At 45.2% G+C, this 12,832-nt stretch overlaps 2 protein-coding genes across 6 annotated transcripts in view; both read right to left on the reverse strand.

Annotated features, from left to right (window-relative positions):
- Positions 1-287, reverse strand: part of KDM3B (lysine demethylase 3B) — a 59,957-nt gene extending 59,670 nt beyond the window's left edge. Inside the window, exon 1 of the mRNA XM_067305026.1 lies at positions 257-287. Coding sequence (XP_067161127.1) covers positions 257-259 — 3 coding nt within the window. The 5' untranslated portion in view covers positions 260-287. The remainder of the gene's footprint in view (positions 1-256) is intronic.
- A 423-nt stretch (positions 288-710) lies between these two features.
- On the reverse strand, positions 711-12,257 carry LOC106487161 (C-terminal-binding protein 2). 5 transcript variants are annotated; one of them, XM_067305033.1, is made up of 10 exons: positions 12,131-12,257; positions 11,378-11,532; positions 11,128-11,272; positions 8,430-8,636; positions 7,600-7,814; positions 6,690-6,820; positions 6,413-6,540; positions 5,691-5,811; positions 1,627-1,688; positions 711-792 (listed from the first exon to the last, which is right to left on the reverse strand). In XM_067305033.1, exons 1-9 carry the CDS (start codon positions 12,177-12,179, stop codon positions 1,649-1,651), a joined length of 1,191 nt encoding a protein of 396 aa, XP_067161134.1. In that variant the 5' UTR covers positions 12,180-12,257; the 3' UTR covers positions 711-792; positions 1,627-1,648. The 5 variants fall into 5 exon arrangements, with proteins under 5 accessions (XP_067161134.1, XP_067161132.1, XP_067161135.1 ...); XM_067305034.1 differs by having other exon boundaries at positions 745-825; XM_067305031.1 differs by lacking the exon at positions 1,627-1,688 and having other exon boundaries at positions 720-792.
- Between the last annotated feature and the right edge of the window lie 575 nt (positions 12,258-12,832).

Genomic DNA, 12,832 nt, shown 5'->3' on the forward strand with positions numbered 1-12,832 from the left:
ATAAAAGAAACACTACTGAAGGATAACAGAGCCATTGTCTTGTGTTTAGTGGAAAGAGAATTGCCGTAGTAGTCCAAGATCAGAGTACTACATTCTTTGAAGACCAAGACAGGCTTTGCCCTCATGTCTTAATTTCTCTACTGAAACAATTAGTTACTAGTTACACATTAAAAAAAACAGAACCACCATGCAAGAGATTCTAAGTGGTTCTATGTCCCCTTCCCATTCCACTAGCTCCAAGAAAAGCTGAAATTACCATGATAAACCAGGCCAGCAGTTCCAATATTCCATCTCCTGAACATGGTGCTGGATGTTCCAAAAGTGAGCAACACCAGCTAGACAAATAGTGGTATAATCTACGAAGAATGGGAGAGGTTTCCGAACTTACATTAATGATTGACACGTGGCGTGTAGGCCATATAACATGAACTAAATTAAATTTATATTCTCTTAACTACATAAGTGTTAACCCTTTTTAAATTCTACTGCATTGGCTTTTACTATACCTTAGAGCAGCAAGTTTCCCAGGCTAATTTTGCTATGTATTAATTTCAAGTATTATTTTACTGTAAAAAGGTAAAGACAAGTAGTGCTGTTACAGGCTTAACAGGCTGCAAAAACACTCACCACAATATCAACTTGTCATAAGTCATGTGATAAGACAAGCTCCAGGCTACATCCAAAGCTGCCCTTAATCAGTAAGGTGTCTGCTTCTCCATTCAGCCCCCTCCAGTCTCAAATGATGGTCAATCCTCCAGAATTCGAAGGAAGTCACTTGCCAGAGTGATGGGTCTAGAGAGTAACAGTGGGGAAGATCTGACTCACCTAATTTGAGAAGGAAATTGGGACTGATGCAGCCCCTTACCTGTACAGGTTTTCCACCCTCCCCTTCAAAATAAATTGTATCTCAGGCTACCCCTCCACAAACAGCAGCCATGTTCTTTGGAGAACTTTATTAAAATATATCCAAGAAATAATCAAACATTTTCTAATGAGTCAGGAGAGAACTGAAGTGAGAAAAACATCTGTACAGGGGACAATGCTGTAAGTTTTTGTTTACATGCTTTATTTTTTAAACGTTTCACAGTTTAGTCATTGTCTACAAAAATATATTTCTGAAACTCTGAGTCCTCTATAAAAAAGCTGGTCAGCAGCAGTGACCCTGACAAACAGAATGTACCTTAGGACAGTGTGAGCACCTCCTGTAAGCAGATTAGTGCAGATAGGGCACTTCTGCGTCACCCTGGGAGACTTCTGTTCTTTGGGATTAAAGCTCCACACTACTTCTGAAGGATGGTGTTTTAAGGAAAAAAAAAAAAAAAAATCCTTCCACTTCTCTATACTGCACTAAACCTGGGAGAGGGAGCTGCAAACCAGTGTATCAACACAGGAGAGGGTGCTATCAAAGAAGGATTTGGCACTCAGGGGATGGGGAAGACCACACAGTACTTTAGTATTGGTAAATTTTTCTCTGAGCAATCTGTTCAGAACAGCCTTGCTCTTTGTGATAGTAGGTTCAGTCCACAACATTAATCAGAGGTATTAATGCCATAAGAATGGAGTAGTTTTACAAGCAGAAAGAGAGCCCTTCTTTGAGGTGGGGATAAGGGTTCAACTCAATTTTACCTCAGTATCTTCTGCTGTGGCTTTAATCATGTGGTAAGGTGCTTTCATGTCCAATCAGAAGCCTACATGGTATTGGATAAAACAGAGCCACCATCAGTGCTGTCAGGCTGAATTCCTCCATATCCATAGTTAGAAATATTTCTTATGACACTATTTACTTAGTCCTACTCTTACCAGTCACCAGTATATCTAGGCACCAAATATAAGAATTGAGAAACTCAGTGTCCCCCAGATGAGATCTTCTCCACTTCTCCTCTGCTCAGAGAAGTTATTTGACAGGTCTTCAGAGATACTTACAGTTGGGGGAAAAAAAAAAAAAGCTGCCTCTTAAAATGTATCTTGCTTTCTGTTCTAGAAGAGACAAGACTCTGAGCCCCTGTATTTGCAAAGTTCATAACTAGAAGCCCCTTACCACAAAATAATCTGCAGGCCTGAACCTCTAAGCAGGACAGAAATTTTCATCAGCAAATAAGAAAACAGCAGTTATTGACAGACTGCTTCCCTACTACAGCAGTAGAAAGAAAATCAGCTCTCAGTTCCTAAAGAAATCTTCTTCTCATTAGCCTATCAGAAGAACACCTTTCTGAGCCAGTAGCTTGTTAAATTTAGATTTCTTAGAGATAGAGAACTAAGACAAAATGCTGCTGATTATTTCAGGTACAGCTCCAAATGAAGTGCTTCTGAGCTTTAGGCTTCTGCTCAAAAAGTTCTCCTCTAACTTGTGCCTATCATGAAGTCCCAGTCTGGCCTGCTAAACCTGAGCAGCCAAGGAGGTACACGAATTTTAAATAGAATCAGCATCATTCAGGAAAACAGAACCCAAAAGCCTGTACCAATGCAGATACCTTATCAAAAAAGACACTCAGCACTACAGAACTATCATCATCTCATTAGGGCTAAACAGTTAAAGTGGAAAATCCATAAGAAAGAAACACCTGAAGTTTACTTCCTGCCTATTTTCTTTCCTTGAATTGCCAATTGGGTAGGGGAGAAGGAATGAATCACCTCACCATATCAGCAGTAAGTTACACAGTAAGCCAGTATACGAAGGCAGGATTGGAGAATAATTTACAACCAGAAAAAGAAAAAAAGCCTGAAAACTTACAGTCTGAAAGCTTTGTTCAGTTTCCCAAACTGTGAACAGCCTAAACAGATGATTTTGTCCACTCCTCACTGAACCGTATGCAATTCTATCATTAGACACTTCCAATACTAGAATTGTTCATCCATCAAGTTGTATTCCCACTCTGTTCCCAGCTGTTCAGCTCCCAGAGACACACAAAAAGAGAGGGAGAAAGGGCAGACAGGCCCACACATAGCACATGCCTCCAAAACAGCACCTATTTTAATATACCTGAGCAACAGAAATCATTCAGGAGTTGCTGCATCTCAAGAGAGCTGTCAGTTCTGTGTGCATGGAAAGGCCATAACTAAAGCATAAGAAGATGAAATTAAAAGAAGATTTAGAATTAAGAAAAATCTTCTCCCGTGGAACCTGTTATGCCAAAGACTCCTCCTCCCTCAAAGAAGTGGTGCACAATCATTTGGGACAGAGAAGCGGAAAAAGCCTTGAAAGAAACAATCCTGCCTTGCCCTCAGGTGATAAGCTAATTGCGTTCTCTTTCTCCCTTTGTATCGCAGGGCTTACCCATAGCTCTGTCTTGCTCCTGTGGCACAGCCCATTACTGGAGATGCAGTATATGCTAGCAGAGCTACACTAACTAGAGTAATTTGGTCAACTGTTAAAAGCTGCCTTCTCCATCAGCACAGATGCAAGCATCACCAGCACTGGTGTGTTACTTCTAGTTGACGCAGTTATGCCAGTGAAATTCTGTAGCACAGACAAAGCTTAGAATTCTAACATAATAGTTATCTTGTGGATAAACAACATCATTAGACTGTGAGGTACATGCGTGCGAGGAACCAGTGATTGCAGTTGCAAATTATTGCTACTTGCTGTCCTTCTGGTGCAAGTTTCTCCTATTTCTGCATTCTCTTGCTCTCTCTGAGGTACACAGACTCCAGGGCAAACTCTTCTGAAGCCTCACGAACACACTGGCCACCAGAACACATTTGATGACACTGTAATCATTTCCAAATCATTTACAAGACTGAATCTGAGGCTGTCACTATTTCTGCTTTTACTTTCGGGCCTAATACTGCATAGACAAAACTTCATATGATCAAGAACTAGGAATGCCTGCACCATGCCTGTTCTCACAGAAACCTTACTGAGGTTAATGAGCAAGGTAACACAGAGAGCTGAGCCTAAGCTGCCTTCTGCCTAGGGCATAATACAGACAATAGTCATAACCTCTCCAGTTCACTAATCTTGTCTTAATGTTCCCCGTGCCTATACTTCAAGAGGTTCAGCCAAATGAAACTTAAGCTGCTACATGTCACAGCTGAAAAATGTGCACTGAAGTCTGGTTGTTAGGAGCACTGGGGGACCTCCATGATCAGGCAGCTCCGCCTCTCCTATGTTCAAGTGCACAAGGACAGTTCCCTGTTACAGACAACCGAGGCAGATATATGGGAAACCACATTGGCTAAACCAAGTATTTCCAAAAGGAAGCAAGGTCACTGCTGCCCTGCCCCAGAGAAGGAGAAAGATTCATCAAGAGATTAAAACTAAATGGGTTACAAAATAAAGGCAAGAGCTAAAGTTTGCCAGTAATGAAATGCATTCTCCTGTCCCGTATGAACAGGAAACGGTCTCTGCAGGGTGTTAAAGAAGGTCCTAGGAGGACATACCCTCCTATTTTTTTCTGTTGCCAGAAAAAAGGAGAGAAAGATGCTGCTACTGGTCAGCAGGAATCTCTCTGTCTGCATCCAGTTTGCTCGTCTCTCCTGGGGAAGGGGTACGTGGAGCAGAGTGAGAAACAGAAGGGATCCCATGAGCTACAATCCCCTCCACTACTGGTGGTTCCGGTAGCCCAGGGGTTGCTACTCCCACTACTCCTGGAGGAAACCTGAAACCAACAGAAACATGGAAATTACATGCTTGTCCAAAAGAGTTATGCAAGGGGAAAGGAGTTGTGCCCTCACCCACCTGCTGAATACAAATCCCTCTTTCTAGCAAAACTGCTCAGAGATAGAACACAGGAAATATCTACAGGGCTGAAGAGTGTCAATTATTTCCTAATATCAGACAGGCAGAGATAAGGTCAGGTTACATACTAAGCATTTACAAAACAGGTACAAAATTTGTCTCCAATGGAAAACAGTGTAAGACACTGCATGGAGGTACCCTGAAGGGCTGCAAATTCCCTCCCCACCAGCAGAAGTGCAAGCTGCCTGCTATCCCTCACTAGGCTATAAGATAGAAAAAATTAAGGAGCTAAATTAAGAAAACAGCCAGATATAAGATGAAAAATAGGAGAGACTAATAAATGTCTAATAAACCCTTTACTTCCATTCTGCCTCCCTCTGTCTTCTCTGTGAATATATCTGGAGCTGTGTAGATCTCAGAGAATGTATTTCCTACTTTACTGATGGGAGAAAAACAGAAAGGAAGCAACGTGCCCACAACGACTTGGCAGGTCTCTAACAGATGAATAACCTGAAATACACCTTGTTTAGGCCAATGCCCCATCCACTGAACAATGTATTTTGTAACCCAGTCTCTTATTTATAGCCCAAGCTTGTGGTATAGATAAGAAATAACTGTTCTTTGCTTATACAGCCATAATGATATGAACAACTTTTGAATGTTAAGATCCAGATCCCTTTTCAGGCACCTAGCAGGTTTTCATATACTCAGAAGTCTCTTGGGCCTATCTTGCAAGGATTTGGAAAAATTAACTGCTATCCAGTTGGTAATAAACACAATCAAGAAAACACTAAATCCTGGTACAGTTTCAGAAGGGCAGCTTTGTGTCTCTAGGCCAATTGATGACGTGCTGCTGTTAGAATTTTGGAAAGAGCCTATACCACAGATCATATAGGAATACATCTGCTTTCAGGCATAAGCAATTCTCAGACCCAAAGAGAGATGTTGGCCTACTTCAGCATGAAGATATCTGTTCATAAAAGCAGTAATTCAGACAACCTACTTATCTCACCTGTAAGCTGCAGCTCCATTGAGTTCAGGGTGGACAGTTGCAGGATCAATACCAGACCACTGAGCTGCTAACAGCAAATACTCCTTATTAACACAATTCCTCAAAGCATCGGGTATGTGACCTGCAGGAGCACCACAAATGACAAACAAAAAACCAAAACAAAAAAAAACAAAAACCAAAGAGACAAATAAGAGGGACTTATTTCCAGAAGTATTTGCAAAGGAAAGCAGAAAGGAAATGCTCAACATCCCTTCTCATCTACTTTCCACAGGATAACACTGGGCAGGGGAGATTCTTCTTATGAACAACTGATCTCTAGAGAATACAAGAAACTGAGCCTTCCTTCCCACTTCTGGGATCTTGGAGAAATTAATAGCCATGTAAACTGCAATTGCCAGGCCGCACCTTCCCCAGGAGACAGTGTGCACTATTCCAGAATAAGGTGTACAGTATAACTGTCTGAGGAATTATTGCAAAGAATTTAGAAGATGTAAAAGGTGAGAGGTACAAAGCCTTCCCAAGGAAGCGCCACTCCAGCATTAGCTACAAGATTCTTACAAGACAAAGAGCCAATTATCAACTCATACTCTAGTTCGAGAGACAAATCACTGAGTCTAAGTTTTAGGAACAGTCAGCAGTTCCCATTCCATAATCCTTGCAGTGAACTAACAAAAGAATCCTAATCCAGCAGCAGCTGCAGAGCACACAACCTTCCTCATTACCTGTAATAGCTCTGCGGATCTCTTTAGCTGCATCTTCTCTGGATTCAATGGAAGCCTGCTCACTGTACCAGGCTGTGTGAGGGGTGCAGATCACATTGGGTGCATCTTTTAAGGGCCCCTGAGCAAAGCTGTGATGAAAAAAAACAAATGTGGTTTCTCCCCGAAAGTGATCACCCCATCTGTCCTCCCAGGTATCACCGTAACTCAAATGAAATGGAAGAATCATCCAGCGCAGGGGAGTCCCAGAATAGCAGTAGGCACACAGATGCAGTGTTACCTGAAAGGCTCAGACTCATGCACATCCAACGCTGTTCCTCTGATTCTCCCCTCCTTCAAGGCTTGTGCTAAGGCTTTCTCATCTACCAGCCCTCCTCGGGCTGTGTTCACCAAGAAGCAGCCCTGGCGCATCTGGAAAAAGAAAAAAATTAAGTGGGTTGAGAATGAGACTTTTTCATGGAAGCAAAGTGAATCTTGGGAAGTCTACTGGAAATGAGCAGGAGCCTGCAGTGATTAGAAGAGGTCTGGACAGTCAGAGAACAGACTAGGAATGCTCTCACTGCAAAGCTAACCACAGGGGAAACGCCTGCAAGCAATGCTTGAGAAATTTGCTTTAAAAACAAATAAAACCACAAGACAACAAGGGTAGAAGTGGAGCTCAAGTTTTGCACTCCATAGTCATCCTATTACTTTAAAAAAAGAAAGAGGACATGAATCAAGTATCCAGTTATACAAAGCTGGACTTTGATGTTCAGGTGTCTCTCATGAAAGCACTGAAAAGCATTCACAGACTACTGGAGTAGAGCCCGAGACTGGCTTTGCAGTGGGCTTGGGCAGAGAGGCTTTGGCCGAGCTGTATAAAGAAGCTTAGTCCCAGCCGCACCACACCTGGCTCTAACCAGCAGTTACTCATTTTAAAGGTAATTTGAAACTATTTGATCACCTAAAACATTCTTTATAAGTGAAATTACTCGGCAAAAAGAGCCAGTCCTATTCTTCTCTTAACAAGAAATTCTATACAGCACAAAGCACAGGCACCCGGATCCACACGCTCCCAGCCCCCGAAGGCAGCAGGAGGCACACAGCAGAGGCAGCAGGATTCACACGCTCTCAGCCTCTGGGGAAGCAGCAGTTTGCGTTCGCATTCATTTCCACAGTGTTCTGTGGGGGAAACCAAGCTCCTGCTGCACCTGTTTAATAGTGAAGTCATTGATGAGGTGATGGTTATGTTCATTCAGGCTGCAGTGCAATGTGATGCAATCGCTGTGCATTAGTAGATCCTGCAGGGTTCCTACTCGTTGTAAACCCAAGGATCGCTCCACTCCATCCGGCAGATATGGATCATAGAAAATCACGTTGAAGCCAAAGGACTTGGCTCGCAGAGCCACTGCCTGTCCAACTCGGCCTTCACAAAAGAAAACCCACAATCATCAAGGAAAAGTAAAACAAACTTTAAAGACAAGATACTGGGGGAGACTGGGAGCCTAGACTGAGTTTATTGCCAGGGCCCAAGATATTGCAGCCCTGGAAACCCCTAGGATTGCCACAGGGATCCAGAGGAGGTTATTCAGTGCTGATCCCATGCTGCTAACGCTAGTCTTTCCCCATGCAATAGCCTGCACTTAGCGTAAAAGGAAGTGTTTTTCAAGTCAAATCTGTACTCTGAGGCAGTAAGGCAGTAATAACCTGATTACAAGAGCTTGAGGAAGGAACTGGTAGTTTTCAGGTGGCTTTGTTAATGATACAGAGCTTATCACACAAGGAAACAGTCACTAAGAAGAGCTGTCTGAATGTTCCAATTTTTCTAACCATTTGAATAAGGAAGAAAAGCCCCAATCCCATGACATATACCCAACTCTTGAAGATGTCCAGCATCACAGAATAGGGCACTAGCATTCCATATGAGTTAGTGTGTTTCACAATGAACAGCTGTAAAATTATCCATTTTTTAGTCAGTGACTCCTAAGTTCCCCAAAACATTCACAGTTCACTTTTTAGTTTAACAATCCCCATCACTTACCAAGTCCAATGATGCCCAAAGTCTCCCCACGGATACGCACAGCGCCTCCAGCCACCTCTCGAATCTGTTCTACACTTGAGGCTCGATTCCCTTCCCGCATAGCCTGATGTAGCCACGTAACACGGCGATAGAGATTCAAGATGTGACAGAGGGTGGAGTCAGCAGTCTCCTCTACTGAGGAGGAAGGGATGTTGCAAACTGCAATGCCTACAAAGCCATAGAGTTCAAATGAGATTTTTAGCATCACAACACTAAACCAACATACAGCTCCTTAGGCACAAGGACTAGAAGATAATTCTGTGCTTCAGAACTACTGCCAAGAAAACACACAGGATACATTTCAGGAGCTGATTCTATAGCAACATGGATGGGACCAGCCAGCATTTTAACCTCCAGAAAATACCTTTCCTTGCTTATAAACATCCATTAGATTGTCACCATCACCAGAAAAACAGGCTGAAATGAGAAAACTGGGTCATACAAGTGACAAAAGAAACTGACTATTTTAAAAGGTCTGCATCCAAAAGAGGCACTTACACCAGAGGCATTCCTGACAGATTAACTGACAGATTGTAGAAGAATTAAGAAGACAGATGGTTGAGCTCTTTCAGGCCTCACACTCCAGATGCTCATTGCAAGCATCAGCTTCCCCAGGAGTGACAGTAAGTAACTCATTAAATGCAGACAGAAGCCATAGGTGCCTCTCAAAATCCATTTGAAATTACATTTAAAAATAGCAACACATAATGCTCCCACTCTAGAATCAACATACAGCCACAAGGGACCATAAAAGCCATGGCTAGAACCATCAGGTAAATTACTAATGCCAGAGTTAAGGTCCTGAAAGCACACATTACTGACAGGAAATAGAGAGATGTCAGAGCACTACAGCAAAACCTGGTCATTCCTGAGCAGTCTACCAGAATAACAGGCTGATAACATCACTTCACTGCTACTATCCTTTATTCAAGGATCTTCTGCTCCTGAATGGGCACATCTTCAGAAGAGAAAAAGCTTTTTGGAAACAACTAGTTAGATCAAAAATGGGTCTCTTCCCCAGTGTAACCCTAGCCACTTGCCAAACCAAGGCAACTCCTCCTCCTCCTCAGAAGTCCACCAGCTACCTGAAAACTAGGAATGAAATCTGGGTGATGGTTGAAGGCACATACAATTCAGCAATGTATCAATCTCTTGAAAGCCTATGACAGAGCAGACATTCAAATAAACTCAGACCACGCTCTCCCAAGGGAACGAGGAGAGCAATATGCATATACAATCCCAGATACCAGACCCCTTTTCTCTATCCAGTCCTTTCGTAATTGTGCCATAATGCCACACAGAAAACACAGAGGAGATGAAGAAGAGAGATGGAAACCTAACTTCTTCTAATCTCATTCACTGGTTACATCTCATTTGACTTCCAAAAACTACATATGTTCATCTGTTACGTAACTAGGTAAGATACAAACGTGTTCACATGAAATACGACGTATAAAAACACAAACACACACCACAGCCCTTCAGTCTGATTTGAATATTTAGAACTCGTAAGGAATGGTGTCATGCCTCAAAATGAATTAAAGGGCCTGGTTAAGCATGGAGGACATCCATGAGAAGACAGATATGGCCATGCCTAAGGGACACCACACTGTCCCTCCAAAGTGAAAGTGGGAAGCAGCAGTTTGATGGCAAAAGAACTCTGACCTGTTGTTAAAGATTGTGGCAGGGAGGAAAAAGGAAAACTTTGAATCTGAATGAGTCAAAAATATGAATTAGGACTATAAAAAGTAGAGAGCCCCTAGGCATGGACTAGCTTCTGTGAACTCAACCTGAAAATGTAATGGCTGGATGAGAGCCAAAGACCTTGCCAGGAACTCTTGAGAATATTCAGTTGAATCATTCAGATGCAAAGACTCTTTACACCTAATTCAAGTGCTACACAAACATGTGATCTTCATTTATTTGCAACTTACCTGTTCTTACAGTCTTGAAATTTTGTTGCCTGTTTGAATTTTATAAATATATGCTTGCGTTTGCTTTAAGCTTAAACCTATTCTGCATTAGGAAAGGTTTCAAATCATGGACACAACCCTAAAAAAGAAGGCACAGGGCATTCAAATGATGGGCCTCCCCAAGGAGACTACAAGGTCCAAATGACTCACTGCCATGTGTTTAATAAACAGCAGCTTTTTGTCATCTGACCCAGAGACTCTTCGCATGCCTGAACTCCAAGCTTCTAAAAGGATCTATAATAAGGTGTTGAATCAGAACCTACCTGCATATAAAAACCAACAGGAAAAAATCAATAATCGAGTATTTACAGTGAGTTTACCCTACATCGACATTTGCAGGTTTTCAGACATTACAGTTTGCTCAATGCTTTCCCCACAAACAACCTCAAATTACCTCACCAAGAAGAAATTATCTAGACATTGTATTTAGGTTTCTGAATCCCAGACAATAGCAAAGGCTCTGTGACATCTATAGCAGAGTAATCTGAGAACCCAAAATCTTCCTTCCAAGCCACCTACCAGCTCGGTCATTTATCTTCTTCCTAAAGATGCCTGATACTAAGCAGCTCCAAATCTTTCTACTTAAAGGTTTTAAATGCACTCAGTTAAAAAGCAGAAAAACATGTGTGGTGTTCCTCTTCACATTCAGTCATAGTTGCAACAGAGCCCTAATGGTGTTGCCATACCTAACTCTGCAGCCGACTTTATGTCCACGTTGTCATAGCCACTGCCAATGCGCACAATGACCCTGAGGGCTTTGAATTTCTCTAGATCCTGACGAGATAGGGTAATGGTGTGATACATCAGAGCGCCTACTGCCTCATTCAGCACCTACAAATAAAAAACAGTCTCAAACAATCAATCAATCTCTACTTTGACTACTCTCACAGAGTTAACTAGCTCCATGCCCAAATGCTTGCATGCTTTCATTCCCACCTTTTCATGGATTTCCTGAGTTGACTGAGCATCACAAAATGCCACTGTAGCAACATCCTTCAAGATGGGCATCTCCACAGTGCAATCTCTTCCATCCAAGAGTGCAACCAGAGGACGAGCTGGCATTGGACCATTCACAATAGGAGGTCGTATGCCTATTAAAAAAAGTTGGCACGAGTGACTACGTGAAAGACAGGAATTCTGCAGCCATCATTTGCATGAATCTATACGTATGTTTACAGTGGTCCAACGGGCCACTAGTTCTTTTAAACTTCTGTAGTATTTAGGAAGGGATTAGTCAAAACAAAAGAAATAAATAGCAAACAATTTTCAGGACAAAGAAACTAGAAAAAAAGAAACCTCTGTTGCTAGTACTTTAATACATAAAGAAAAACATGTTTTATCAATAATGGGATAACAGAGACGGTCTACTGATGAGCATGCCACTTTATTCTAGGCTCCTGAAATTACTGACGAAGCTGACTTCGGCCTGCACCCCCCGCACACGCATCTCGGCACCGGCGCGTACTGACTCCAACTCCCTCCCGAGCGGCCCGTGAAGCCCTGGCTCGTCTCCCCGCGCGTGGGACGGAATCCCGCTCGTGCTCCTGGGAGGAAGCGGCGCCGGCCCCCGCCGCAGGGCCTGCGCGGAGGCGCACGGGCGGCCAGCGGGACGCGGCGCACCTCCGTCCCGCCCCGCCGCCGCGGGGCCAGGCCGGGCCGGGCCGCGGGGGGGCGCCCGCCCCGCCTCACCTTCGCAAATCCGGTCCAGCCGCTGCCGCTTCACTTTGTGCCGGTCCATGGGCCGCGCCGGGCCAGGCCGCGCCGCCGCGCGGCGCTGCGAAGGGACACACCGTTACCCGCCGCCGCCGCCGCCCCGCGCCCCGCTCGCCGCCGCGCTCCGGCTCCCGGCAGGAAGCGGAAGGGCCGGGCCGGGCCGAGGCCCGGACAGCGCCGCGCCGCGCCCCGCCCGCCAGCCATAGAGCCGCCGCAGCACAGAGTGTCGCTCGCTTCCGCTTCCGGCCCCGGGGCCCCCCGCTGCAGTCCGCCCACAAACCTCTGCGGCCAGGCAGCGCGAGGGCGGGCGGCCCCGGGCGGGCGTTGGTGCCGCGGGCCTCCCCCGAGGCCTAGCTCTGCTCGGGCGCCGCCAGGCCCGAGCTCCGGCAGGAACAGCGCCCCACGCCGCCGGCTGCGGGCCTGGGCCCGGCCGGGGCCGCCCTCCCCGCGCGGGCCGCCGCCGCCGCCGCCGCGCAGGGAGCGCGGAGCAGGGCCCAGGGTGGCGGGCCGTTCGCCCCGCGGCCCCGCCTCGTCGCCGCACAGCGCCGCGCCGTCCGCCGGGCAGGAGGCGCGCCGGAGCGGGGCCGCCGCCGCCCGAGCCGGCCCCGGGGCGCTCGGCGAGCCTCCTGGCACCTCCCACCTTCCCGGCCGCTGAGGTTTACGCCAGTGCTTGACAGG

The sequence above is a fragment of the Apteryx mantelli genome, chromosome 14, assembly GCF_036417845.1.
Source record: "Apteryx mantelli isolate bAptMan1 chromosome 14, bAptMan1.hap1, whole genome shotgun sequence".
Classification (NCBI taxonomy): Eukaryota; Metazoa; Chordata; class Aves; order Apterygiformes; family Apterygidae; genus Apteryx; species Apteryx mantelli.

What these genes read in the sequence shown, in the direction of transcription:
- LOC106487161 (XM_067305030.1), bottom strand. Translation starts at nt 12,179, where the DNA reads ATGGACCGGCACAAAGTGAAGCGGCAGCGGCTGGACCGGATTTGCGAA. An exon ending in CTCAGGAAATCCATGAAAAG is followed by an intron (nt 11,273 to 11,377) that starts GTGGGAATGAAA and finishes TTTTATTTGTAG; the next exon opens with GTGCTGAATGAGGCAGTAGG. An exon ending in AAAGTCGGCTGCAGAGTTAG is followed by an intron (nt 8,637 to 11,127) that starts GTATGGCAACAC and finishes ATGGCTTTGTAG; the next exon opens with GCATTGCAGTTTGCAACATC.